This window comes from Salvelinus alpinus, chromosome 15, assembly GCF_045679555.1.
Source record: "Salvelinus alpinus chromosome 15, SLU_Salpinus.1, whole genome shotgun sequence".
Classification (NCBI taxonomy): domain Eukaryota; kingdom Metazoa; phylum Chordata; class Actinopteri; order Salmoniformes; family Salmonidae; genus Salvelinus; species Salvelinus alpinus.
In genome coordinates, this window is record NC_092100.1 from 25,117,004 (window position 1) to 25,143,179 (window position 26,176).

The following is a 26,176-nucleotide window of genomic DNA, read 5'->3' on the forward strand; positions in this document are numbered from 1 at the left end:
CAATTTCAAAATATTTGCTCTGAAAAATGTTTTTCCTTCAGTCCCAGAACGTTGGAAGATAAACGTTAAAGGGATGTTATGAAACTCATTCGCTCTTTAGGCAAACTTGTAATTGCTATGAGGCATTTTCTCAGTCTGAACCCTTTAGAAGACAACTGTGGCAAAAACAGATAATTTATTGTCAAACCAAAACCAAGCAATGAAAGGGCTTTATAGTCCCCTCCCCCAAAAAGCACCACAAATAAGTTAGCAAATTGAAATTTGATGGTGTGTCCAGTAAAAACAAGCCAAAGTACTGATGTTCCAAACAAATACTGTATACCAGTAATAATGTGTATGCTAAAGCTTAAGAAAACAAGTTTGGGGTCATTAGATGTGTAAGTGTTTATTGTGTCGTTATCTATTTGGTCCAAAAGGAGGTTGAGGCCTGGATATGATGGCTCTAACTATAAACCACATGAAAGATTTATAAATAAAGTAACAAACTCCAGTACAATTTCTTTTTTAACCAGCTGTGACAAAGCAACTCACCCTGCAAGTGGTCAATGGTTAACAATTACAAAGAAAATTCAATCAATGCTTGACTCAAAGAAATGATTGGGTTTGATAACTTTTTTCCCCCATTCCTTCAATGGAGGTGTAAGTTTACTGGATGAAATACGCTGAAAAAACATTTGCTATTAAATGTTTCTTTCAGTCTCCCTACAAACCGTGACATGACAAATACATTATAAAAAATACAAAAAGCTAAAAGTATTTTATCAATCTGTGATGGACCAAAATAAAAAAACTGGCACACTTAACAGTTTTTGTACATTTATATTTACACATGTTTGGTAAGAGGAACAGCGTATGAAAACACAAACACAGAGTTTCATCCTTCTGAAGAGGGGAGGGGCCAGGAGAGACATACTAGTCTAGTGCAATGATGTCATCATCGTCCTCATCGGCAGCCGAAGGCTGATCCAGGCGTTGGCGCTTGGCTGAAGCCTCGCCTGTCTCAGCATCATGGAGCTTCCTCTTGTGGCCTCCTGACTCCATGCGGACATCCATAGTGCTGGAGGACGGCTCCTCCTCGTCCGAATCAACTATCAGAACATCATCCTGCTCAGCAGGGGCTAAGAGGAGAAAGGAAAGCAAGAGAAAGTCAGACGAGAGACGATTGACATGTACCATTTTAGAGTTTACGTTCAGTTACAAAATAAACATAGCTGCACATGATTCTCAGTACTATAAACAAAATGGTTTAAAGGACAGGACAGGTGACTTATGACCAGGATTTTGATTATTAGACCGTCTAAAACAGTATCTCTGTAGTCAATGTCAGTTTTGCTCACCTTTGGAAGAGGTGGACGGTTCTGCAGAGTCTTTGTTGCCGTTGGCAACATTCTTGTCCTCTTGTGCGCTGGGTGGGGTTGGGGCCTTGTCAGGGGCGTCACCCACCACCTCAAACTCCACATCCTTCTCCAAGTCCTCACTTTTCCAGACAAGCGCAGAAATACATTTACATTAGGGAAACAAATTTGCATTAGTCATGCAAATGCAAAGACATATACAGCACACAGAGAAATACATCCTCTCTTACCAGTGAATCACGTTAACCAGGAGTGTGTAATCCTGCAGAAAGTCATCCACTTGCAGACGGCTACCATGTCGTATCCCAAAGTCAGACAGAAACTTGCTGTTGTTTGCTATAAGAAGAGAATGGTGCATGATAATAAATATGTATACCTGATAAGAGTATACCGTTGAGTACAATATAGGGTTTAGCGATATTATGATAGTATCGTCTATCGACGATGATCGACAGCCATTGCCAATGGTGACAACATTGTGATGTGACAGACAACGTTTTTGCCCAGGGGTCTCCAACGCTGTTTCGGGAGTTACCGTTCTGTAGGTTTTTACAGCAACCGTAATACTTGGTTGATAACCTGAACCAGGTTAGTTACAACTGGGGTTGGAGAGAAAAGGACAGTAGCTCTCCAGGAACAGGGTTGGAGACCCCTGGTTTAGCCTATTTGAACTTGACTAGCACCGCGCAATAAATAACAGAGTCGGGCAGGGCAGCTCAGTGACATTCCAAGTAATTTGTCTATTCCTATTTGCTATAATCTTGTTTTATGAAAGGCTTCATATTAATAAAGGCTGGCCTGTTTCAATAAATATGTTATACAGAACGCAAGAGGAATGTAGGCGAGACAGAGCAGAGTAGTACACCAAAGCAGTGCAAATTGGCCATTCAGAAAATATTGTCTCTCCCCCCTCTGTCGGATGCTTGGGCCTTAGGGCCTAAACCAATTTTTATATTATACAGTGCCTTCAGAAAGTATTCATACCGCTTGACTTATTCCACATTTTGTTGCGTTTTAATTTAATTTATTTCACCTTTATTTAACCAGGTAGGCTAGTTAAGAACAAGTTCTCATTTACAACTGCGACCTGGCCAAGATAAAGCAAAGCAGTACGACACAAACAACAGCAGAGTTACAGAGTTACACATGGAATAAACAAACATACAGTCAATAATACAATAGAGAAAGTCTATATACAGTGTGTGCAAATGAGGTAGGATAAGGGGGGTGAGGCAATAAATAGGCCATAGTGGCAAAATTATTACAGTATGGCAAATTGAACACTGGGGTGATAGATGTGCAGAAGATCAGTGTGCAAGTAGCGGTACTGGGGTGCAAAGGAGCAAAATAAATCAAATAAATAACAATATGATGATGAGGTAGTTGGATGGACTATTTACTGATTGGCTATGTACAGGTGCAGTGATCTATGAGCTGCTCTGACAGCTGGTGCTTAAAGCTAGTGAGGGAGATACGAGTCTCCAGCTTCAGTGATTTTTGCAGTTCGTTCCAGTCATTGGCAGCAGAGAACTGTAAGGAAAGGCGGCCGAAGGAGGAATTGGTTTTGCGGGTGACCAGTGAAATATACCTGTTGGAGCGTGTGCTGCGGGTGGGTGCTGCTATGGTGACCAGTGAGCTGAGATAAGGCGGGGCTTTACCTAGCAACGACTTACAGATGACCTGGAGCCAGTGGGTTTGGCGACGGATATGAAGCGAGGGCCAGCCAACGAGAGCATACAGGTCGCAGTGGTGGGTAGTACATGGGGCTTTGGTGACAAAACGGATGGCACTGTGATGGAGGTTATTTTGTAAATGACATCACCGAAGTCAAGGATCGGTAGGATAGTCAGTTCTACGAGGTTATGTTTAGTAGCATGAGTGAAGGATGCTTTGTTCCGAAATAGGAAGCCGATTCTAGATTTAATTTTGGATTGGAGATGCTTAATGTGAGTCTGGAAGGAGAGTTTAGTCTAACCAGACACCTAGAATATGTGGACAACTACAAATACCTAAGTCAGAACCGTCCAGGGTGGTGATGCTGGACGGGTGGGTAGGTGTGGGCAGCGATCAGTTGAAGAACATGCATTTAGTTTTGCTTGCATTTAAGAGCAGTTGGAGGCCAGAGAAGGAGAGTTGTATGGCATGGAAGCTTGTTTGGAGGTTACTTAACACAGTGTCCAAAGAAGGGCCAGAAGTATACAGAATGGTGTCGTCTGCGTAGAGGTGGATCAGACAATCACCCGCAGCAAGAGCGACATCATTGATGTATACAGAGAAAAGAGTCGGCCCAAGGATTGAACCCTGTGGCACCCCCATAGAGACTGCCAGAGGTCCGGACAACAGGCCCTCCAATTTGACACACTGAACTCTATCAGAGAAGTAGTTGGTGAACCAGGCGAGGCAGTCATTTGAGAAACCAAGGCTGTTGAGTCTGCCGATAAGAATTTGGTGATTGAGAGTCGAAAGCCTTGGACAGGTCAATGGATACAGCTGCACAATACTGTCTTTAATCGATGGCGGTTATGATGTCGTTTAGGACCTTGAGCGTGGCTGAGGTGCACCCATGACCAGCTTGGAAACCAGATTGCATAGCGGAGAAGGTACGGTGGGATTCGCAATGGTCGGTGATCTGTTTGTTAACTTGGTTTTCGAAGACCTTAGAAAGACAGGGGAGGATAGATATAGGTCTGTAGCAGTTTGGGTCTAGAGTGTCTCCCCCTTTGAATAGGGGGATGACCGCGGCAGCTTTCCAATCTTTGGGGATCTCAGATGATACGAGGTTGAACAAGCTAGTAATAGGGGTTGCAACAATTTCAGCAGATCATTTTAGGAAGAGAGGGTCCAGATTGTCCAGCCCTGCGGATTTGGAGGGGTCCAGATTTTGCAGCTCTTTCAGAACATCAGCTATCTGTATTTGGGTGAAGGAGAAATGGGGGAGGCTTGGGCAAGTTCCAGTGAGGGGTGGATGAGAACCTGCTTCAGAGTGCAGGCTACTCCTACTCCGGCTGTTGACCGGAGTAGGGGTAGCCAGGTGGAAAGCATGGCCAGCCGTAGAAAAATGCTTATTGAAATTCTCAATTATCGCGGATTTATCGGTGGTGACAGTGTTTCCTAGCCTCAGTGCAGTGGGCAGCTGGGAGGAGGTGCTCTTATTCTCCATGGACTTTACAGTGTCCCAGAACTTTTTGTAGTTAGTGTTACAGGATGCAAATTTCTGTTTGAAAAAGCTAGCCTTTGCTTTCCTACCTGTGTATATTGGTTCCTAACTTACCTGAAAAGTTGCATATCGCGGGGGCTATTCAATGCAGTACGTGTTACAGGCCGAATTCAAAATTGATGAAATAGATTTTTTCCCTCTCACCCATCTATACATAATACCCCATAATGACAAGGTGAAAACATGTTTTTAGAAATGTTAGCAAATCTATTGAAAATTAAATATCTCTATTACATAGTAGTCACACCCCTGAGTCTATATTTTGCAGGACCACCTTTGGCGGTGATTACAGCTTTGAGTCGTCTTGGGTATGTCTGTATCAGCTATGCACATCTGAATTAGGGGATTTTCTCCCATTCTTCCGGTGAACAGCATTCTTCAAGTCTTTCCACAAACTTTCAATGGGATTCAAGTCTGGGTTTCGGCTGGACCACTCAAGGACTTTCACATTCTTGTTCTGATGCCATTCCAGCGTTGCTTTGGCTGTATGCTTGGGCTCATTTGCCCCAACCGAAGGTCGTTTGCACTCTGAAGCAGGTTCTCATCTAGGATTTGCCTGTATTTCGCTCCATTAATGTTCCTTCTATCCTTACCAGTCTCACAGTTCTTACCGCTGAAAAGCATCCCCATAGCATGATGCTGCAACCACCATGCTTCACGGTAGGGGTTATGTTTGGCGGGTGATGAGCTGTGGCCTAGTTCTCCCCAGGCGGCGCTTTGCATTCAGGCCAAATATATTGAACAAAAATATGAAACGCAACATTAAGTGTTGGTCCCATCTTTCATGAGCAAAAAAAATAAAAAGATCCCATGCGCACAAAAAGCTTATTTCTCTAAAATGTTGTGCATAAATTTGTTTACATCCCTGTTAGTGAGCATTTCTCCTTTGCCAAGATTATCCATCCACCTGACATATCAATAAGTCGATTAAACAGCATGATCAATATGATTGATCAATATCAAGCATGATGCATCTTGTGCTGGGGACAATAAAAGGCAACTCTAAAATGTACAGTTTTGTCACAACACAATGACACAGATGTCTCAAGTTGAGGGAGCGTGCAATGGGCATGTTGACTGCAGGAATGTCAAACTGTGTGACCTTATATAGACAGGTGTGCTTCTTTCTAAATCATGTCCACACAATTTAATTGGCCACAGATGGACTCCAATTAAGCTGTATTGGCATCTCAAGGATGATCAACAGAAATTGGATGCCCTTGACCTCATTTGGAGTGACATGGCAAAGGGGTGTGAATACCAATGTAAATAAGATTTCTGTATTTCATTTTCAATGTGTAGAAATGTCTAAAGACATGTTTTCACTTTGTCACTATGGGGTATTGTGTGTAGATGGGTGAGATTTAAAAAAACATTTAATCAATTTTGTATTTAGGCTGTAACACCAAAATGTAGAATAAGTCAAGGTGTATGAATACTTTCTGAAGGCACTGTAAATAACGGACAGTCCTTAACTATCTTGTGGCTAGGCGTTTAAAAAAACGTAAGCTATATTCCCTTCTCTCTCTCCATTCGATAGGCTATGAATATGACTTTGGGCTAGGCTATGCTTTCATCGTTTTATGCATGCATGCCGTTCTCCTGATCAAACAATGAATGCTGAATGCTAGCTAAGTTACATCACAAAAAGTAGTTTGAATAGCCTAAAAACTTAAAGTAGCCAGGGGACTAATAATGAGAGAACAAACATCAATAGCCTATAGAAAAATGTAATGACAAGTTTAAGCTTATTATGATATAAATCCCTCCATGTGAGTCTGGAAAACCAAATGGCCAATAACCTAAACTCAGCAAAAAAAGAAACGTCCTCTCACTGTCAACTGCGTTTATTTTCAGCTAACTTAACATGTGTACATATTTGTATGAACATAAGATTCAACAACTGAGACATAAACTGAAGAAGTTCCACAGACATGTGACTAACATAAATTTTATAATGTGTCCCTAAACAAAAGGGGGGAGGGGTGGTCAAAATCAAAAGTAACAGTCAGTATCTGGTGTGGCCACCAGCTGCATTAAGTACTGCAGTGCATCTCCTCCTCATGGACTGCACCAGATTTGCCAGTTCTTGCTTTGAGATGTTACCCCACTCTTCCACCAAGGCACCTGCAAGTTCCCGGACATTTCTGGGGGGAATGGCACTAGCCCTCACACTCAATCCAACAGGTCCCAGACGTGCTCAATGGGATTGAGAGCCGGGCTCTTTGCTGGCCATGGCAGAACACTGACATTCCTGTCTTGCAGGAAATCACGCACAGAACGAGCAGTATGGCTGGTGGCATTGTCATGCTGGAGGGTCATGTCAGGATGAGCCTGCGAGGAAGGGTACCACATGAGGGAGGATGTCTTCCTTGTAACGCACAGCGTTGAGATTGCCTGCAATGACAACAAGCTCAGTCCAATGATGCTGTGACACACCGCCCCAGACCATGACGGACCCTCCACCTCCAAATCGATCCCGCTCCAGAGTACAGGCCTCGGTGTAACGCTCATTCCTTCGACGATAAACACAAATCCTACCATCACCCCCGGTGAGACAAAACCGCGACTCGTCAGTGAAGAGCACTTTTTGCCAGTCCTATCTGGTCCAGCGACGGTGGGTTTGTGCCCATAGGCGACGTTGTTGCCGGTGATGTCTGGTGAGGATCTGCCTTACAACAGGCCTACAAGCCCTCAGTCCAGCCTCTCTCAGCCTATTGTGGACAGTCAGAGCACTGATGGAGGGATTGTGCGTTCCTGGTGTAACTCAGGTAGTTGTTGTTGCCATCACACCTGCGGGACAGGTACAGGATGTTCGGATGTACCGATCCTGTGCAGGTGTTGTTACGTGGTCTGCCACTGCGAGGACGATCAGCTGTCCGTTCCGTCTCCCTGTAGCGCTGTCTTAGGAGTCTCACAGTACGGACATGGCAATTTATTGCCCGGGCCACATCTGCAGTCCTCATGCCTCCTTGCAGCATGCCTAAGGCACGTTCACACAGATGAGCAGGGACACTGGGCATCTTTCCTTTAGTGTTTTTCAGTCAGTAGAAAGGCCTCTTTAGTGTCCTAAGTTTTCATAACTGTGGCCTTAATTGCCTACCATCTGTAAGCTGTTAGTGTCTTAACGACCGTTCCAGAGGTGCATGTTCATTCATTGTTTATGGTTCATTGAACAAGCATGGGAAACATTGTTTAATCCCTTCACAATGAAGATCTGTGAATTTATTTGGATTTTTACGAATTATCTTTGAAAGACAGGGTCCTGAAAAAGGGATGTTTCTTTTTTTTCTGAGTTTATATTCCTACTAGACATTAAAGAAGCTACAAGAAAAGTAAAAATTATAAACAGTAGCCTTATCCCCAAATATTATAATAGCCTGTTGGTGTTGTCTTAACGTTGCCGCTTTCAAATACAAGAATGAAATCGGAGTCAATACACCTAGACATAGGCTATTCTCAGCCACAGCTTTGAGAGATTGAACAAACAATATTTAGAGAGGACGAGACAAAGCAATTATCAAGTTCTGATGGTAGACTTTGCTTCTCTCCAGCCCATGATTTATAACCTAACTCACTACAGACTGTTCCACATCAGTTGACTGTTACTTTGCTACGTCATGTGAGCGTCACACACACTCATAGAAATCTGTTCCACGCTGAAGCTCCACCAGAAAGGAATATAAGAAGATGTTTGCCTCTGCCCAGGCTTTCAACAACATCTCATCCTGAATTGTCCAGTTGTAGCCCAACTGTTTATTTTATTTGTTTTTCTCTCTCTAAATGTAGGGCCAATAGGGGGCAATACCATCGTATATCACAATGTTTTACGAGTACATAATCGCAATAGGACAAATGTTGACATCGTCCAACCCTAGTACAATATACAGTCCATAGCTTGACAACGCTTGTCCTTTTGTCCGGGACAAGAAAAAATCAAATAAAGTAAGATTTAAGTCCCCAAAAAATGTAATTGTCAAAGCACACATAACAATATAAAACAATTACTCCGATCGGAATTGGATAAGAGGGCCAATATTATAATCTTTCATGTACATAAATAAAAGCCTACATGTCAAAGTGTAGGTGCTATGCATATTGGCTACAGCCTCATATTATGTCCAAATCGACGCTGACATGAGGCGCCAGAAATTTTTGCCAAACTTTTAATAACATATAGGCTAAACGGCAGTCATGTTTGACAAATATAATGAAGGATAATTAACATTAACGTACAAAAGCCTGGATTCTGTCAAAATACTCGAGGCACGGTTCGTTCAGAACAAATGATCACAAGATTGGAGAGAAATGTTCCCTCTAAGCTGCGCATGTGCTCCCCCCGGGACTGTCAAGCAGACGAAATATCAGTGCACACAGAGAAGCACGAGATTGAATTTCACTCAACTTTCTAGAGTTTTCCTCATTAGTTAACACTATCAACGTTTCCCTTTACTGTGGGAATTGTGACGGAATCTACACAATATTAGCCACTTTCAATGCAACATACCGAAACAAAAGAAACTATAAGACATTTTTTGTAGGCAGAATGCATCTGAGTAGGAGTCTATTGCATGACAGGCACGACGCAGGCAGCACTACACAGACCAGTGCATCGTAACCAAATCAGAGCTGCAGTAGGCAGCGAGAATAGCAGAGAAGCCGGTGTTTGGAGGATATATTGGCATGGTTTGGCCGTCTCGGGCCTAACACCCGTGCCAATATATCCTTCAAACACCGGCTTTTCTGCTATTCTCTGGCTGCCTACTGCAGCTCAATCACCGGCTTCTCTGCTATTCTCTGGCTGCCTACTGCAACTCAAACACCGGCTTCTCTGCTATTCTCTGGCTGCCTACTGCAGCTCAAACACCGGCTTCGAGGGCATTATCACTTTTATACAAACGGGTTACCAACATATTCAAATAATGATTGCCATATTTTAATTGAAAAGGTTTTGATTTATTTATTCATACCATTTCATCCTTCCAAAAGATATAGTCCCGACACAAATCTAGGGTTGCTACCCAAGCCGGCTGGTCGTTCGTTCTATTGGTTCGGTTGCTAGAGACGCGACCAAGTCATTCAGTCATTTTGTTCTGTATCTATGGACACGACTCAGTCGTTCGTTATAAATGTTCCATTGCCATACTGGCTGGCAATGTTCTTATCCTCATTTGCATTTGTTTAAGCTGTTTTCTAGTGACATTTCTTTGTATAAATACAAACAAATTATGCCAGCTGATTCATGATTTCAACTGGCTGAGAAACGCTGCCTGACTGTCTCGTCCCGACACGTTCATTACTATGGGAATGCTGAAGATAGAATTTCAATATTGAGATAATGTTGCAAATGTCGGAGAGACAGACAGCAAGATTAATACAAATCTCCTCTGTTGAAAACTAAAATGTTAGTCTAAAAGAAATGTCAGTTAATGTTTATATGCTTTTTATAGTGGAGATCAAGTTTATAAAGTGCCTGGCTGGGCTGATGAGACAGTGGATTGCGCAGTCAGATGGAACAAAGTAAATAGGATCTTTTAACGTCATAGATTGGTATGACGGTGGTAACTTGTGGAATAGACACCGGCTGGGAATTCTGTTTTAACCAATCAGCATTCAGGATTAGACCATTGTCATATATAGATCTGTGCCATTCACTTTGAACTGGACTTTTTGCAGCATCAGCAGTCGAGAGTAGATTGTAACAGTTTTGACTTGAGGTTATTTATAGGAGTGCCAGGTAGGTTGTGCCTACCAGAGAAAACATTGGTTTCTCCTTTTGGTTTGGGAGAGAATGAGTCCCATCTGGTCCGTCAAGTCACACCAATACAAAGGACTTATGTAAAAGTCAGGATGGAAATATACTTTTCATAAACCCTTAAAACATTGGAAAGAACTTCAAACAAGTGTATTCTTTTGCGTGGTTGTATTAACAACATAAATGATCACACCCACAACAATATAACAAATAATGCGCTCTTGTTCATTTAGAAATGTCCTGTACCTCGGGCATAAAGAGTCCAGCCCGGTAAATAAGTTCAGGGACTCAAGTGACCTTAGTCACGCAACGTTTGTCCGTAGCGTAAACCCAGTATTATTCATACACTCAAAATAACACTTATTTTGCAACAGAACTATAAAGCGTATCAAAGACTAATCAAAGACTAATACGTCCTCACAACTACATAAATCACAGTATACATCACCCCAAAACAAATGAAATACCGTGTACAAAAAGTTGTAGTCAGTCGGTCAGTCATATAATCCAATCCGCCAACATATCTCCAGCAGAGAAAAGGCCACTTTGAACAACGGAGAGGTGTAGTCCACAGACGCACAGAGTGGATCCAATCCTGGGTAAACTCGCTTTAAGGCTACAAAACACACTTTAAGGCAACAAAACAAACGGAATAGCGAAGCTTCATGAACTGAGGGTTGCACACATCCTCATTCATGTCTCAATCACAACTTCACCTTTGCGCAGCTGATGCTGGCTATTTAATGGGGAATTAAAGGGGAAGCACCCTATTAGAAGGAGAAGCACTGAGACGGTTCAGAAATATTCAGGGCCGTCACAAGATGCACTTGTTTTGAGATCAAAGCAAGAGCTTCATGTAGGGACGTGTGTACATTTGTTCATATCCTTTGCTAGTTAGTGAGTTATTAGCCCAGTTATAGATCATTTGTAGTCAGCAATGGGGGAGTGACTGATTCCCTACAAGAGCACAAATGTGTGCATTTCAAGACACCTTTGAAACGTCAGTCAGGTAAAGAGCTTTTTTTTGTCTTAAAGGGGCAACGTATTTTGAGACAGGCTTGAATAAGCTAAGTGGCCAATAGGCAGAGGGTAGAATAATTTGTCTGATTCACTGTAATAATGGTATGGGAATAATGATGCATTTTATATTGTAAAGTGGTTTCTTGCATCAAACAACATGTTCAGTCACCTTGTCTGAAGGACACGTGGATAAACAGTTTCTAAATTTTTTATTGAACCTTTATTTAACTTTTGCACTGAGATGCAGTGCCTTAGACCGCTGCGCCACTCGGGAGCCCTGGTTAATGTTTTTTTCAAAAGTCTCAATGTAGACCTACATTGAACACAACACATTGGCTGCTACTGTAGGCTGAATGATAGAACAGCTATTTCCATGTTAAAATGTTATTGGATGCATTTTCTTCATTGTTTTTGATGGTAGGCTACTCTGTTAGGACTACATTATGATCAAATAGCCACAGTAGCCTACTTGACCACTGTTAAAACTAACTTAAAAGCGAGTGTTTTCCCGCTAATTGCATTTTGGAACATTTGTACGTAGCCTACAGCCATGAGCACATTGTTGAGCTTATAATATGAAGAAATAAAACTTTATCAACATTTAAAGCTAAACGGTCTGATCTGTTGCATCGAACTCATTGCTTTTCGGATTTCGCTACTCCCGCAATAACATCAGCTAAATAAGTCTATGTGACCAATAAAATGTGATTTGATTTTTTCTAAATAATATGTGCAGTGGTTGTATTTTGAACCGTAGACATTGTTTATCGTCCCAGGGACAACGGGACACCCTTAATTTCAAGCCCTGGAGGAAATTATTTTATAAACCAAAAAAGTATTTGGTTGTACTTGTAATGTTGCATTATTTTATAGGCTACGAAGGGTGGCCAACCATCTTTCAGGAGAGCCTTAAAGAGGCAAAGTGTAGGCTTGACTATGCAAAGAAGCTAATAGGCTAGCCTACCTTTTTTGTCTGATTCTCGAGGGTAAAAAAAGATAGTAATGTATTTTATTTGTAAAGTGGCTAAAAATGTTAATTTCAAGGCCTGCAGTCACCATGGGAACAGGTTGGCATCCTCTACTGGTCTCCTTGGGAACAGTCTCATATTATTCTGTGATTGTCTTATACCTTCAGTTTCACCCTCCTCAGAGGAGATGAGGATTGTCCCTTTCCCATCCTCGATCTGCACATCTGGCGCCACCATCCCAAACTTCTCCTTTAATATCTAACAAAGAAACAAGAATCTTTAGCGGAATACATAGATATGCTGATCACTTTTCACTGTGTTGTGGTGGTTGCAACAAACAAGCAAACCAGATTGATGTTGTATAGATCAACATGCAACTTTCTAAGCAGTCAATATCCATCTGGCTTCATCTCTGCCTCTATGGTCAAAAATGTCTTCACTGGCCAACAACGTCCGTACCAGTCTGTGTGTTTGTCTGTCTTTATCAGTCTGATTGCAAGCATGGTCACACGCATACAGGAGGCAGAGGCATACATTACCTTGTCTTGAAGGGCCAGCACAAGAGTTTTGTGCACATTCAGTTTGACTGTAACCTCTGGCTTGCTGGCACACACATAACAGTTGGCACTGGGTGGGTCCAAAGCACATGGAACAAGCAGCTTTTTCCTGGGGTTAGGCTGCTTGTTCAGGAAGATCTAAGCCATACAGGAAGGAAAATTGGAAAATGTTTCAGAGCACAGTAGGCATACACCAAACACCCATAATCTGCTATTAAATTATTTACAACCATCATGGCTACTATTAGTGAATGAAATGCTGGGCCAAGTAAGTGATATGCTGCATTTTGAAAATAGTGCCCCATTCATACTGACAAAGCTTCCCCGAGTGTGCAGACTAGGGGCACATGATTAAAGGTAGAGTACCACCCTCTAAGAGTAGAAGGGATCACTCCTGATTTCTCACCGTGCGACACTGCTCCACATCTCCAGACAGGATCTTCAGAGCCTCCAGCACAATGAGGCCAGCAATGACTGCATTGGTTGTGGCGATTGCTGGGATGATGTTCCCTGCCATGGCTGCAAGGAACAATTTACAAAATCAAAACACCTTAATAGGTATCATACTTAGAAACATAGAAATGCCCAGTGCAGTCAAAAACATGATTTATATACATTTCCACAATATGGGGGTGGAATAATACTGTGAAATTATGAAAATGATCATGCTCTTTTTAGTGTAAGAGCTGTTTGAAAAGACTGCCTAAAATTTCTGCCTGTTTGTGGGATGGAGTTTTGGCCTGCCTTGTGTGACATCAAGTGGTACATTAGTTAACAGACCAATAACAAAGAGTTCCAAACCTCTCAACCAATAACATATAGTTTTCAGTTTCTCCCTGCCCACTCAGACCCCTCCCATACAGTCCTAGCCATATTCTTGCTTGAGAAAATTACCATTTTAATTAAAAACAAACAATCACAGTAAGGTACTTAATTGTTAAGCAATTATTATTAGATATTGAGATAAAAACAGCAGCATTGGAACTTTAAAGCAAGAAAGTAAAATCAATTGTATGAATCTGTATCAATAATAAATTGTCACAATAAGAACTTAAAAGCTCGACATCTTTCACCCAAAATACCCACACTTGATATCAAAACGGCTCTTCATGTTCATGCTAAAGATATGCATGCGCAAGTTGGCGGCTGCTGTCACAAAGTCCATCGCTGGAGGGTCATCCTAGCAACAGGAGGATAATGTTACTCAAATGCAATGCCAAAAGAGCATAATCTTCCCAGGTCTATTTTCTATCTCCACCAAAATATTTTGTTCCAGTGGGGCAGTGTTGATTCTGCAATGTCCCATTATTAGGTCCTCACCTTGTCCCACACAAGTTCTGCTCCATCCCCTTTGTCAGCCAGCATGGAGCGCAGAGTTTCCACGCTGCGGGAGAAGAGCTGGGAGTAACCTGCCACACCCAACACCTGCTGGTCCTTCAGTCCCGTCCCAGTCACCTCCTGGGGACACGCTATCACACAACCAGAGGAGAGAGAAAGACAATGACAAAACTAAACCACCACAACAAAAATCTAAATCAAATTGGTCCACTGCACTCTCCAGCAGCTTGGAGCAATATAATATATACTGAACAAAAATATAAACTCAACCATTTCTAAGATTTTACTGAGTTACAGTTCATATAAGGAAATCGGTAATTTGAAATAAATGAATTAGGCCCTAATCTATGGATTTCACATGACTGGGAATACAGACATGCATCTTTTGGTCACAGATACCTGTTAAAAGAAATAAAATGTAAGTAGGGGCTTCGGTCAGAAAACCAGTCAGTATCTAGTGTGACCACCATTTGCCTCATACAGTGCGACACATCTCCTTCGCATAGAGTTGATTAAGCTGTTGATTGTGGCCTGTGGAATGTGGTCCCACTCCACTTCAATGGTTGTGCTTAGTTGCTGGATATTGGCGGGAACTGGAAAACGCTGTCGTACACGTCAATCCAGCGTAGAAGTCGACCGATTAATCGGCATGGCCAATTTCAAGTTTTCATAACAATCGGTAATCTGCATTTTTGGATGCCGATTACATTGCAATCCACGAGGAAACTGCGTGGCAGGCTGACCAACTGTTACGCGAGTGCAGCAAGGAGCCAAGGTAAGTTGCTAGCTAGCATTAAACTTATCGTATAAAAAACAATCAATCTTAACATAATCACTAGTTAACTACACATGGTTGATGATATTACAAGGTTAACTAGTTTGTCCTGCATTGCATATAATCAATGCGGTGCCTGTTAATTTATCATCGAATCACAGCCTACTTCGCCAAACGGGTGATGATTTAACAAAAGCGCATTCATGAAAAAAAGCACAATCGTTGCACGAATATACCTAACCATAAACATCAATGCCTTTCTTAAAATCAATACACAAGTATATATTTTTTTAAACCTGCATATTTAGTTAAAATAAATTCATGTTAGCAGGCAATATTAAGTAGGGAAATTGTGTCACTTCTCTTGCGTTCATTGCACGCAGAGTCAGGTTAAAAGCAACAGTTTGGGCCGCTTGGCTTGTTGCGAACTCTGAACTAATTTGCCAGAATATTACATAATTATGACATAACATTGAAGGTTGTGCAATGTAACAGCAATATTTAGACTTAGGGTCGCTGCCCGTTTGATAAAATACGGAACGGTTCCGTATTTCACTGAGAGAATAAACGTTTTGTTTACGAAATGACAGTTTCCGGATTTGACCACATTAATGACCAACGGCTCGTATTTCTGTGTTTATTATATTATAATTAAGTCTATGATTTGATATAGAGCAGTCTGACTGAGCGATGGTAGGCGGCAGCAGGCTCGTAAGCATTCATTGAAACTTTAATGCATTTGCCAGCAGCTCTTAGCAATGCTTGCATCACAGCGCTGTTTATGACTTCAAGCCGATCAACTCCTGAGATTAGGCTGGAAATACTAAAGTGCCTATTAGAACATCCAATAGTCAAAGGTATATGAAATACAAATGGTAGAGAGAGAAATAGTCCTATAATTCCTACAATAACTACAACCTAAAACTTCTTAACTGGGAAAATTGAAGAACTGGGAATATTGAACCACCAGCTTTCATATGTTCTCATGTTCTGAGCAAGGAACTTAAACGTTAGCTTTTTTACATGGCACATATTGCATTTTTACTTTCTTCTCCAACACTGTGTTTTTGCATTATTTAAACCAAATTGAGCATGTTTCATTATTTGAGACGAAATAATATAATACATAAATAAAATCTAAGTTAAAATAAAAGCGTTCATTGTTCATTCACAATTGTTGTAATTGTCATTATTACAAATCTATTTTTATTTTATTTATTTTTTATTGGCCGATTTAAATTGGTATCGGCTTTTTTTGGTCCTCCAATAATTGGTATCGGCGTTGAAAAATCATAAATCGGCCAACCTCTAATCCAGAGCATACCAAACATACTCAATGAGTGACCTGTCTGGTGAGTATGCAGGCCATGGAAAAACTGGGACATTTTCAGCTTCCAGGAATTGTGTACAGATATTTTCGTCATGGTTAGTGCATTATATGCTGAAACATAACATGATGGCGGCTGAGGAATGGCACGACAATGGGCCTCAGGACCTCATCACGGTATCTCTGTGCATTCAAATTGCCATTGATAAAATGCAATTGTGTTCGTTGTCTGTAGCTTATGCCTGTCCATACCATAACCCCACCGTAGGGCACTCTTAACATCTGCATATCGCTCTCCCACACGACGCCATGCACGTGGTCTGCAGTTGTGAGGCCAGTTGGACGTACTGCCAAATTATCTAAAACAACGTTGGAGGCGGCTTATGGTAGAGAAATGAACATTAAAATCTCTGGCAACAGAGCTGGTGGGCATTCCTTCAGTCAGTATGCCGATTGCATAATCCCTCAACTTGAGACTTCTGTGGCATTGTGTGATAAAACTGCAAATTTTAGAGAGGCCTTTTATTGTTCCTAGCCCAAGGTGCACCTGTGTAATGATCATGCTGTTTAATCAGCTTCTTGATATGCCACACCTGTCAGGTGAATGGATTATCTTGGCAAAGGAGAAATTCTCACTAACAGGGATTTAAACAAATTTGTGCACAAAATTTGAGAGAAATAAGCTTTTATTTTTGCTCATGAAACATGGGACTGACATAATACACAATGCGTTTATATTTTTTGTTCAGTGTAGGATGCTAATATCTTACCAAGTTTCTGAATCTCAAGCCAATCCAGAGGGAGTGGCGCTTTCCTCTTCTTCCACAGCTTGTCCATGGTCAGGAGGTACTGTATGTCATCTTTGAAAAGCTGGAGGACCACACAAATCAAATGGCTATTAGCCAAAGTCGAGGGGCTAATAAGCTTGTTGACAACAAGACGAGGGGACACTTTCACTTAAGCAGTCCTTTAGTAATGGCTTGTTCACACTAAAGCCTACCTTGTTGAAGAGTTTGACTGCGTCGTAGCCTGTGGATCGTGCCCAGTCCTTGGTGGACACCCGCTTGATGTCTCCATCCTGATCAGATGCTGTGGCCCGGGCTTCAGTGTCTGCAGGGTTCCCTGAGAATAGGAGACAAGAGACCTCAATGAAAACCAGTGTACACAGCAGCCTTTTACTGCATACGTGTCAGTGCATCTCACCCCTCTGGTCTATGGAGGGCAGGGAGGTGGCAGTATTAGAATTCTCTAGTGTTGCGCTCTACTCACATGAAAGCTCTGGGTCAGCTGTGTCAGGGGACACCTCCTGATCTGCATCCTCCTCTCCAAAGAGCTGGCTGAGGTGGAGATTAAAATAAAACTGGATTGTCATTATCATGGGCTTAATCTCAACCTCCCAGCAATAAAACATATCTCTGCAAGCAATACCAACACTCACCTAAGGATGAAGATAACAATCATGACCTATTCCTCATTGGTTTACAACTAGTGAGATACATAAAAGTTATCTTCCATGATGGCGCAGCAGTAAGACGTGTTTGTTTTCGTCCCATTTAAATATTCAGTCTTTTTCTGTTTTTTTTTTATACATTTCAATCTCTTTTTTCCAATTTCGAATTAAATATACCTTCCTGCAACCCGCCTCACACAAGGTGGTACGGATCTGCTATTTTTTTAGACCTTATAACTGGAACCCCCATCAGCAGCTAGCCAGCTAATTAGCTACTAGCTATTTAGTCATTGTTAGCCACCGCTAGCGGTCTTTACCTTTAGCTCAGACTCCAGACGCTTTAGCCCGGATAATACGTGCCAGTCTGCACAGCGCAATATCAGCCCTGAGCATATCGGACTGCTTTCCCCCAATTACATCCCCGGATTCCTGACGCAAGCTCTGGACCATTACACCGGATCTTCGCAGCTAGCTAGTTGCTACCGAGTGGCTATTGTGGCTAACGCCCTTGTCCAGAAGCATGCACCAGTTAGCCTCAAGCTAGGCCCATCTCCCGGCTAGCAAACGAAGTACACCAACTACAATACCTCTCTTGTCAATTGGCCTGGACCCTTTGTCGACATGGAGCCCCGCCGATCCATCACAACTGGTCTGCTGACGTAATTCGGCCGATGTGCTCTCACCCGGCCTCTGCGTCATGGATGTTGGTGATGATCCATCTGCTAGCCCCGGCCCGCTAGCTTCCTGAACGCCGTGTCTCCCACTCGCCAAGCATAGTAATCGACTACCGAACGGCTCCCTGTTTCATCTATTGCTGCTCATTGGACCCTATGATCACTCGGCTACACAGCTGATGCCTGCTGGACTGTTCATTAACACGGTACTTAATTTTGTTTATCTGTCGGCCCCAGCCTCGAACTCAGGCCCTGTGTGTAGCTAACTGACCCTCTCTGCCCATTCATCGCCCTTTACCTGTTGTTGTTGTCCTAGCTGTTTACCCATTGTTGTCTCACCTTTGTTGTCTTAGCTCTCCCAATCAACACCTGTGATTGCTTTATGCCTTTCTCTAATGTCAATATGCCTTGTATACTGTTTAGGACAGCTCTCATTGTTTTATTTTACTGCGGAGCCCCTAGTCCTGCTCAACATGCCCTCAGATAGCCCCCTTGTCCCACCCCCCACACATGCAGAGACCACACCTAGCCTAACTGGCGCCTCTAATCATCACTCAATGCCTATGTTCACTCCCACTGTACTCTCACCTTTGTTGTCTTAGCTCTCCCAATCAACACCTGTGATTGCTTTATGCCTTTCTCTAATGTCAATATGCCTTGTATACTGTTTAGGACAGCTCTCATTGTTTTATTTTACTGCGGAGCCCCTAGTCCTGCTCAACATGCCCTCAGATAGCCCCCTTGTCCCACCCCCCACACATGCAGAGACCACACCTAGCCTAACTGGCGCCTCTAATCATCACTCAATGCCTAGGTTCACCCCCACTGTACTCTCACCCTACCCGTCTGTACACTATGCCCTGAATCTATCCTACCACGCCCAGAAATCTGCTCCTTTTATTCTCTGTTCCCAAAGCACAAGATGACCAGTTCTTATAGCTTTTAGCCATACCCTCATCCTACTCCTCCTCTGGTGATGTAGAGGTTAACCCAGGCCCTGTGTGTCCCCAGGTGCTCTCATTTGCTGACTTCTGCAACCGTAAAGCCTTGGGTTCATGCATGTTAACATCAGAAGCCTCTTCCCTAAGTTTGCTTTATTCACTGCTTTAGCACACTCCGCCAACCCTGATGTCCTAGCCGTTTCTGAATCTTGGCTTAGGAAGGCCACCAAAAAAATCTGAAATTTCCATCCCCAATTACAACATTTTCAAGACAGAACTGCTAAAGTGGGCGGAATTGCAATCTACTGTAGAGATAGCCTGCATAGTTCGGTCATACTATCCAGGTCTATGCCCAAACAGTTTGAGTTTCTACTTTTAAAGACCATCTCTCCAGAAATAAGTGCCTCACTGTTGCCGCTTGTTATAGACCGCCCTCAGCTCCCAGCTGTGCCCTGGACACCATATGTGAATCGATTGCACCCCATCTATCGTCAGAGTTCGTACTGCTAGGTGACCTAAATTGGGATATGCTTAACACCCCGACCGTCCTACAATCTAAGCTAGATGCCCTCAATCTCACACAAATTATCAAGGAACCTACCAGGTACAACCCCAAATCCGTAAACATTGGCACCCTTATAGATATCATCCTGACCAACTTGCCTTCTAAATACACCTCTGCTGTCTTCAACCAGGATCTCAGCAATCACTGCCTCATTGCCTGCATCCGTTATGGGTCCGCGGTCAAACGACCACCCTTTATTACTGTCAAACGCTCCCTAAAACACTTCTGCGAGCAGGCTTTTCTAATCGACCTGGCCCAGGTATCCTGGAAGGATATTGACCTTGTCCCGTCAGTAGAAGATGCCTGGTTGTTCTTTAAAAGTGCTTTCCTCACCATCTTAAATAAGCATGCCCCTTTCAATTTTTTTAAAACTAAGAACAGATATAGCCCTTGGTTCACTCCAGGCTTGACTGCCCTTGACCAGCACAAAAACACCCTGTGGCGTACTGCAGTAGCTTCGAATAGTCCCCGCGATATGTAACGTTTCAGGGAAGTCAGGGACCAATACACACAGTCAGTTAGGAAAGCAAACAGAAATTTGCATCCTGCAGTACTAAGTCCAAAAAGTTTTGGGGCACTGTAAAGTCCATGGGGAATAAGAGTACCTCCTCCCAGCTGCCCACTGCACTGAGACTAGGAAACACGGTCACCACTGATAAATCCACGATAATTGAGAATTTCAATAAGCATTTCTCTACGGCTGGCCATGCTTTCCACCTGGCTACCCCAACCCCGGCCAACAGCTCTGCACCCCCCGCAGCAACTGGCCCAAGCCCCCCTTCTCCTTTACCCAAATCCAGACAGCTGATGTTCTGAAAGAGCGGCAAAATCTGGATCCCTACAAATCAGCTAGGTTAGACAGTCTGGACCCTCTCTTCCTAAAATTTTCTGCCGCCATTGTTGCAACCCCTATTACTAGTCTGTTCCAACAACTCTTTCGTATCGTCTGAGATTCCTAAAGATTGGAAAGCGGCCGCAGTCATCCCCTCTTCAAAGGGGGAGACACTCTAGAACCAAACTATTACATACCTAAATCCATCCTGCCCTGCCTTTCTGAAGTCTTCGAAAGCCAAGTGAACAAACAGATCACCGACCATTTCAAATCCCACAGTACCTTCTCCGCTATGCAATCTAGTTTCCGAGCTGGTCACGGGTGCACCTCAGCCACGCTGAAGGTCCTAAACGATATCATAACCGCCATCGATAAAAGACAGTACTGTGCAGCCGTCTTCATCGACCTGGCCAAGGCTTTCGACTCTGTTAATCACCACATTCTTATCGGCAGACTCAACAGCCTTGGTTTCTCTAATGACTGCCTCATCTGGTTCACCAACTACTTCTCAGATAGAGTTCAGTGTGTCAAATTGGAGGGCCTGTTGTCCGGACCTCTGGCAGTCTCTATGGGGGTGCCACAGGGTTCAATTCTCAGACCGACTCTTTTCTCTGTATAGATCAATGATGTCGCTCTTGCTGCGGGTGATTGATCTGTATACTTCTGGCCCTTCTTTGGACACTGTGTTAAGTAACCTCCAAACAAAACTTCCATGCCATACAACTCTCCTTCCGTGGCCTCCAACTGCTCTTAAATGCTAGTAAAATGAAATGCATGCTCTTCAACGATCGCTGGCCGCACCCGCTCACCCAGCATCACTACTCTAGACGGTTCTGACTTAGAATATGTGGACAACTATAAATACCTAGGTGTCTGGCTAGACTGTAAAGTTTACAGCATCTCCAATCCAAAGTTAAATCTAGAATCGGCTTCCTATTCCGCAACAAAGATGCTTCCAAACATACCCTCGTAAAACTGACTATCCTACCGATCCTCGATGATGTCATTTACAAAATAGCCTCCAACACTCTACTCAGCAAATTGGATGCAGTCTATCACAGTGCCATCCTTTTTGTCACCAAAGCCCCATATACTACCCACCACTGCAACCTGTATGCTCTTATTGGCTGGCCGTCACTACATATTCGTTGCCAAACCCACTGGCTCCAGGTCATTTATAAGTCTTTGCTAGGTAAAGCCCCGCCTTATCTCAGCTCACTGGTCACCATAGCAACACCCACCCGTAGCACGCGCTCCAGCAGGTATATTTCACTGATCATCCCCAAAGCCAACACCTCTTTGGCCGCCTTTCCTTCCAGTTCTCTACTGCCAATGACTGGAACGAATTGCAAAAATCACTGAAGCTGGAGATTTATATCTTCCTCACTAACTTTAAGTGTCAGCTGTCAGAGCAGCTTACCGATCGCTGCAGCTGTACACAGCCCATCTGTAAACAGCCCATCCAACCACCTACCTACCTCATCCCCATATTTGTTTTTCTGCTCTTTTGCACACCAGTATTTCTACTTGCAAATCTGCACATATATCACTCCAGTGTAAATTGCTAAATTGTAATTACTTCGCCACTATTGGCCTATTTATTGCCTTACCTCATTTGCAGATACTGTATACAGAATTTGCTATTGTGTTATTGACTGTACGTTTGTTTATTCAATGTGTAACTCTGTTGTTTGTCGCACTGCTTTGCTTTATCTTGGCCGGGTCGCAGTTGTAAATGAGAACTTGTTCTCAACTGGCCTACCTGGTTAAATAAAGGTGATTTAAATTAAATAAATTAAAAAAGCACATCAACAACACTTACTTGAACAGGTACTTGGCCCACACAATGCAGTGTATAGGCTCAGAGGGGGTGTTGCGAATGGTACAACCAGGGAAGGTTTTCTGTGTGGGTTTGGGCTGGCACTCATAACACTCAGTAAGACCCTATAGTGTGGGAAAGCAAGGAGGGAGGTGATTATTACACTCTGTATCTAATGAATTTTTACTGCACTGAACATGACCATGCATCTAATCGGCATCCACAGGTTGTTTTCATCCGTGTCTTACCTTCTTAATAACAGTCACCTGCCCAAGGTAGCCAGCTGTGCCACTCTCAATAAGGGGAATGTCAGCTGCAAGACACATCCTGTTCACATGGTTACGAGCCGCTGCAAGGAAGAAAAGATTCAGCTGGCGGTAAGACCAGGACCACAACAGGGAAAAGATACCAAACATACTCTACGGACAGACTAGGGGTAGGGAAAGAGGGTGTAGTTAGGGGGAAGTAGATATTACTCTACCTCGATTGTCCAAAGCATTCATGACAAGCATGAAGTTCCTGAAGAATTCCACATTGTACTCTGGGCTGTGAAAGACAAACATACCAAACATTAAACAGGATCAAGGACATTAAGTTCTCACACCGGTAACTCACAACACTAGTTGACTTACTTCATGATGCTGTCATGATAGGCTGTAATGTTGGCAGTGGGACAGAATTGCAGCACACTCTCTTTGGCCACCTGCAAGACAGACAGCAGCCGTAAGTTCACAAATAGTATTTAGATTGTGTACAGGATACACTGAGTGTACAAAACATTAGGAACACCTACTCTTTCCAGGTGAAAGATATGATCCCTTATTGATGTCACTTGTTTAATCCACTTCAAATTAGTGTAGATGAAGAGGAAGAGACAGGTGACTGAAAGATCTTTAAGCCTTGAGACATGAATTGTGTATGTGTGCCATTCAGAGAGTGAATGGGCAAGAAAAAAGATTTAAGTGCCTTTGAATTGGGTATGGTTGTAGGTGCCAGGCGCACCTGTTTGAGTGTGTCAAGAACTGCAACACTGACAGGTTTTTCACACAACAGTTTCCCGTGTATATCAATAATGGTCCACAACCCAAAGGACATCCAGCCAACTTGACACAACTGTGGAAAGCACTGGAGTCAACAAGGTCCTGCATCCCTGTGGAACGCTTGACACCTTCTAGAGTCCATGCCCTGGCGAATTGAGGCTGAACAGCCTCAGGGCAAAAGGGGGTGCAACTCAATATTAGGAAGGTGTTCCTAATGTTTTGTAAACTCAGTGTATTTTAGAATGCACGACCAAGTGATCTCATGTTTGTGAAAGAACAACAAAGCATCTGTGCCCTACCTGAGCCTTGGACTTCCCCACATGTTTTTTCTGGAACAGGAACTGTCTGTTCAGGTTGCTCACATCAATAGTGTCCAGATCAATCTATAAAAGAGACACAGCAAATCGAAGTTAAAACACAATTACTGATACAAAAAATGCAATTAATAAGATCAAGACTGGTTCACAAAAAAGTTGACCGTGGTATGAAAGACTGCTACAAAGTGTAGTGTTAGCTACCTACCTACCGTTATTATATATCTAGCTAGCTGCATTGTAGTTTACATTGCTTATCACAAATCACCGGCATTGCTAGCAGCTAAGTAATTAGCCTTCAAGCATACCGGTATGGACAGCTTAGCATTGTCTAGCTAACGTTAGCAGACCACAAAGAGGTCGGGACAACATGGCGCGCAATTGAAATTATGGACGAAGTGGCCTAAATGTTGTCTTTATATACATGCATGTAACTAACTAGCTATATAACTACATTGCTAACTCCACCACTTACATATAGCCAGGTCCATATGAAAATGTTCTAATATATACACTTATTTCAGACTAGTTAGCATGCTAGGCCTTTCACACATCAGCCTGTAGCTGCACAAAGACCCAGCAAATGTCCGCCCCCTGCACGACTTACCACTTCTATATTTTTGAAGCCGGTGAGTACAAGATTTTTCAAGAGCTCGCAACCAATTCCTCCAGCTCCGACCACCAGCACCCGGCAAGCGGATAAGGAATCAGCGAGCTCTTTTCGGAGAGACCCCACTAGTTGTACCATTGTTGATCAGAAAAAGACAGAAACTGCAGTAGACCAGAAGAGAGAGGAGCTAGCTATGTGGCTAGCTAGCAGCAGGCACCACCTCCTCACTCCGATAAGGGGGCCCTTCGACATACGCACACAAAGACTGCTCAAACACTATGCCTACAGTGCCGCCTTCTGGAGAGGCGAGGTTTAGGCTTTTGAGTTGAGTTCGTTGAGTTTCCTTCTCTGACAGTACAGTGCTGAACTGCACACCAAAACCATGACCAAAATAGGCTTTGTTGCTGCCTTTCTCACTATGTGGGTGGGAAGATATTGTGGATACCAGTTTTGATGATATAGCTAGTTCAAGATAGTGCAGTGGCAAATTAATTCCATTCAGATTGACAAAAACATCCAGTCAAGCTAAAAAAAAAAAAGTAGTCATGAAACTTATTGAGAGCCAGAGTATCACTGACATAAAACTAGTTTATTGCTTTGAGTGGTGGTAAACATATATACTGAAGTCCACTTTTGCACTAACTCTCTTGCACTGACTATGCACACTCACTAAACTCTACCCACATACTCACACTGACACCCCAACACACACACACAATTCACACTCACCACATATGCTGCTGCTACTGTCTATTATCTACCCTGTTGCCTAGTCACTTTCATTGAATCAGATGGCTCATTCATCACAAAGCCCACTGATATTGCAACCTACTTTAATTACTTTTTCATTGGCAAGATAAGTAAACTTAGGGATGACATGCCAGCAACAAATGCTGACACTACACATCCAAGTATATCGGACCAAATTATGAAAGACAAGAATTGTACTTTTGAATTCCGTAAAGTCAGTGTGGAAGAGGTGAGAAAGGTATTGTTGTCTATCAACAATGACAAGCCACTGGGGTCTAACAATCTGTATGGAAAATTACTGAGGATAATAGCATACGATATTGCCACTCCTATTTGCCACATCTTGAGAGTGTGCCCTCAAGCCTGGAGGGAAGTCATTCCACTAACCAGAAAGTCATTCCAAAAGTCATTCCACTAACCAGGAATAGTAAAGCCCCCTTTACTGGCTCAAATAGCCGACCAATCAGCCTGTTACCAACCCTTAGTAAACTTCTGGGGAAAAAATTGTTTGACCAGATACAATGCTATTTCACAGTAAACAAATTGACAACAGACTTTCAGCATGCTTATAGGGAAGGACACTCAACAAGCACAGCACTTACACAAATGACTGATGATTGGCTGAGAGAAATTGATGATAAAATGCTTGTGGGGGCTGTCATGTTAGACTTCAGTGCAGCTTTGGACATTATCGATCATAGTCTGCTGCTGGAAAAACTTGTGTTATGGCTTTACACCCCCTGCTATAATGTGGATAGAGTTACTTGTCTAACAGAACACAGAGGGCGTTCTTTAATGGAAGCCTCTCAAATATTATCCAGTTAGAATCAGTAATTCGCCAGGGTAGCTGTTTAGGCCCCTTGCTTTTT

General features: G+C 42.9%; 1 protein-coding gene across 2 annotated transcripts; it reads right to left on the reverse strand.

Moving 5' to 3' along the window:
* Positions 1-365: 365 nt before the first annotated feature.
* On the reverse strand, positions 366-24,950 carry LOC139539768 (SUMO-activating enzyme subunit 2-like). Of its 2 annotated transcripts, none has more exons than XM_071343046.1 (17): positions 24,555-24,950; positions 23,933-24,016; positions 23,226-23,296; positions 23,075-23,139; positions 22,842-22,942; positions 22,597-22,718; positions 17,582-17,649; positions 17,313-17,434; positions 17,083-17,182; positions 14,193-14,341; positions 13,959-14,052; positions 13,279-13,391; positions 12,855-13,010; positions 12,477-12,573; positions 1,586-1,691; positions 1,338-1,477; positions 366-1,118 (listed from the first exon to the last, which is right to left on the reverse strand). In XM_071343046.1, the coding sequence occupies exons 1-17, from the start codon at positions 24,693-24,695 to the stop codon at positions 913-915; spliced, it is 1,935 nt and encodes a 644-aa protein (XP_071199147.1). In that variant the 5' UTR covers positions 24,696-24,950; the 3' UTR covers positions 366-912. The 2 variants fall into 2 exon arrangements, with proteins under 2 accessions (XP_071199147.1, XP_071199148.1); XM_071343047.1 differs by lacking the exon at positions 24,555-24,950 and adding an exon at positions 24,423-24,531.
* Positions 24,951-26,176: the final 1,226 nt, after the last annotated feature.

Bases quoted from the DNA above. Each gene is read 5' to 3' on its own strand.
- LOC139539768 (XM_071343046.1), bottom strand. From the start codon at position 24,695: ATGGTACAACTAGTGGGGTCTCTCCGAAAAGAGCTCGCTGATTCCTTA. The intron at 14,053-14,192 runs GTGAGGACCTAA...TCCTGTTGCTAG, and splicing joins CAGAACTTGTGTGGGACAAG to GATGACCCTCCAGCGATGGA. The intron at 13,011-13,278 runs GTGAGAAATCAG...TGTATGGCTTAG, and splicing joins ATGTGGAGCAGTGTCGCACG to ATCTTCCTGAACAAGCAGCC.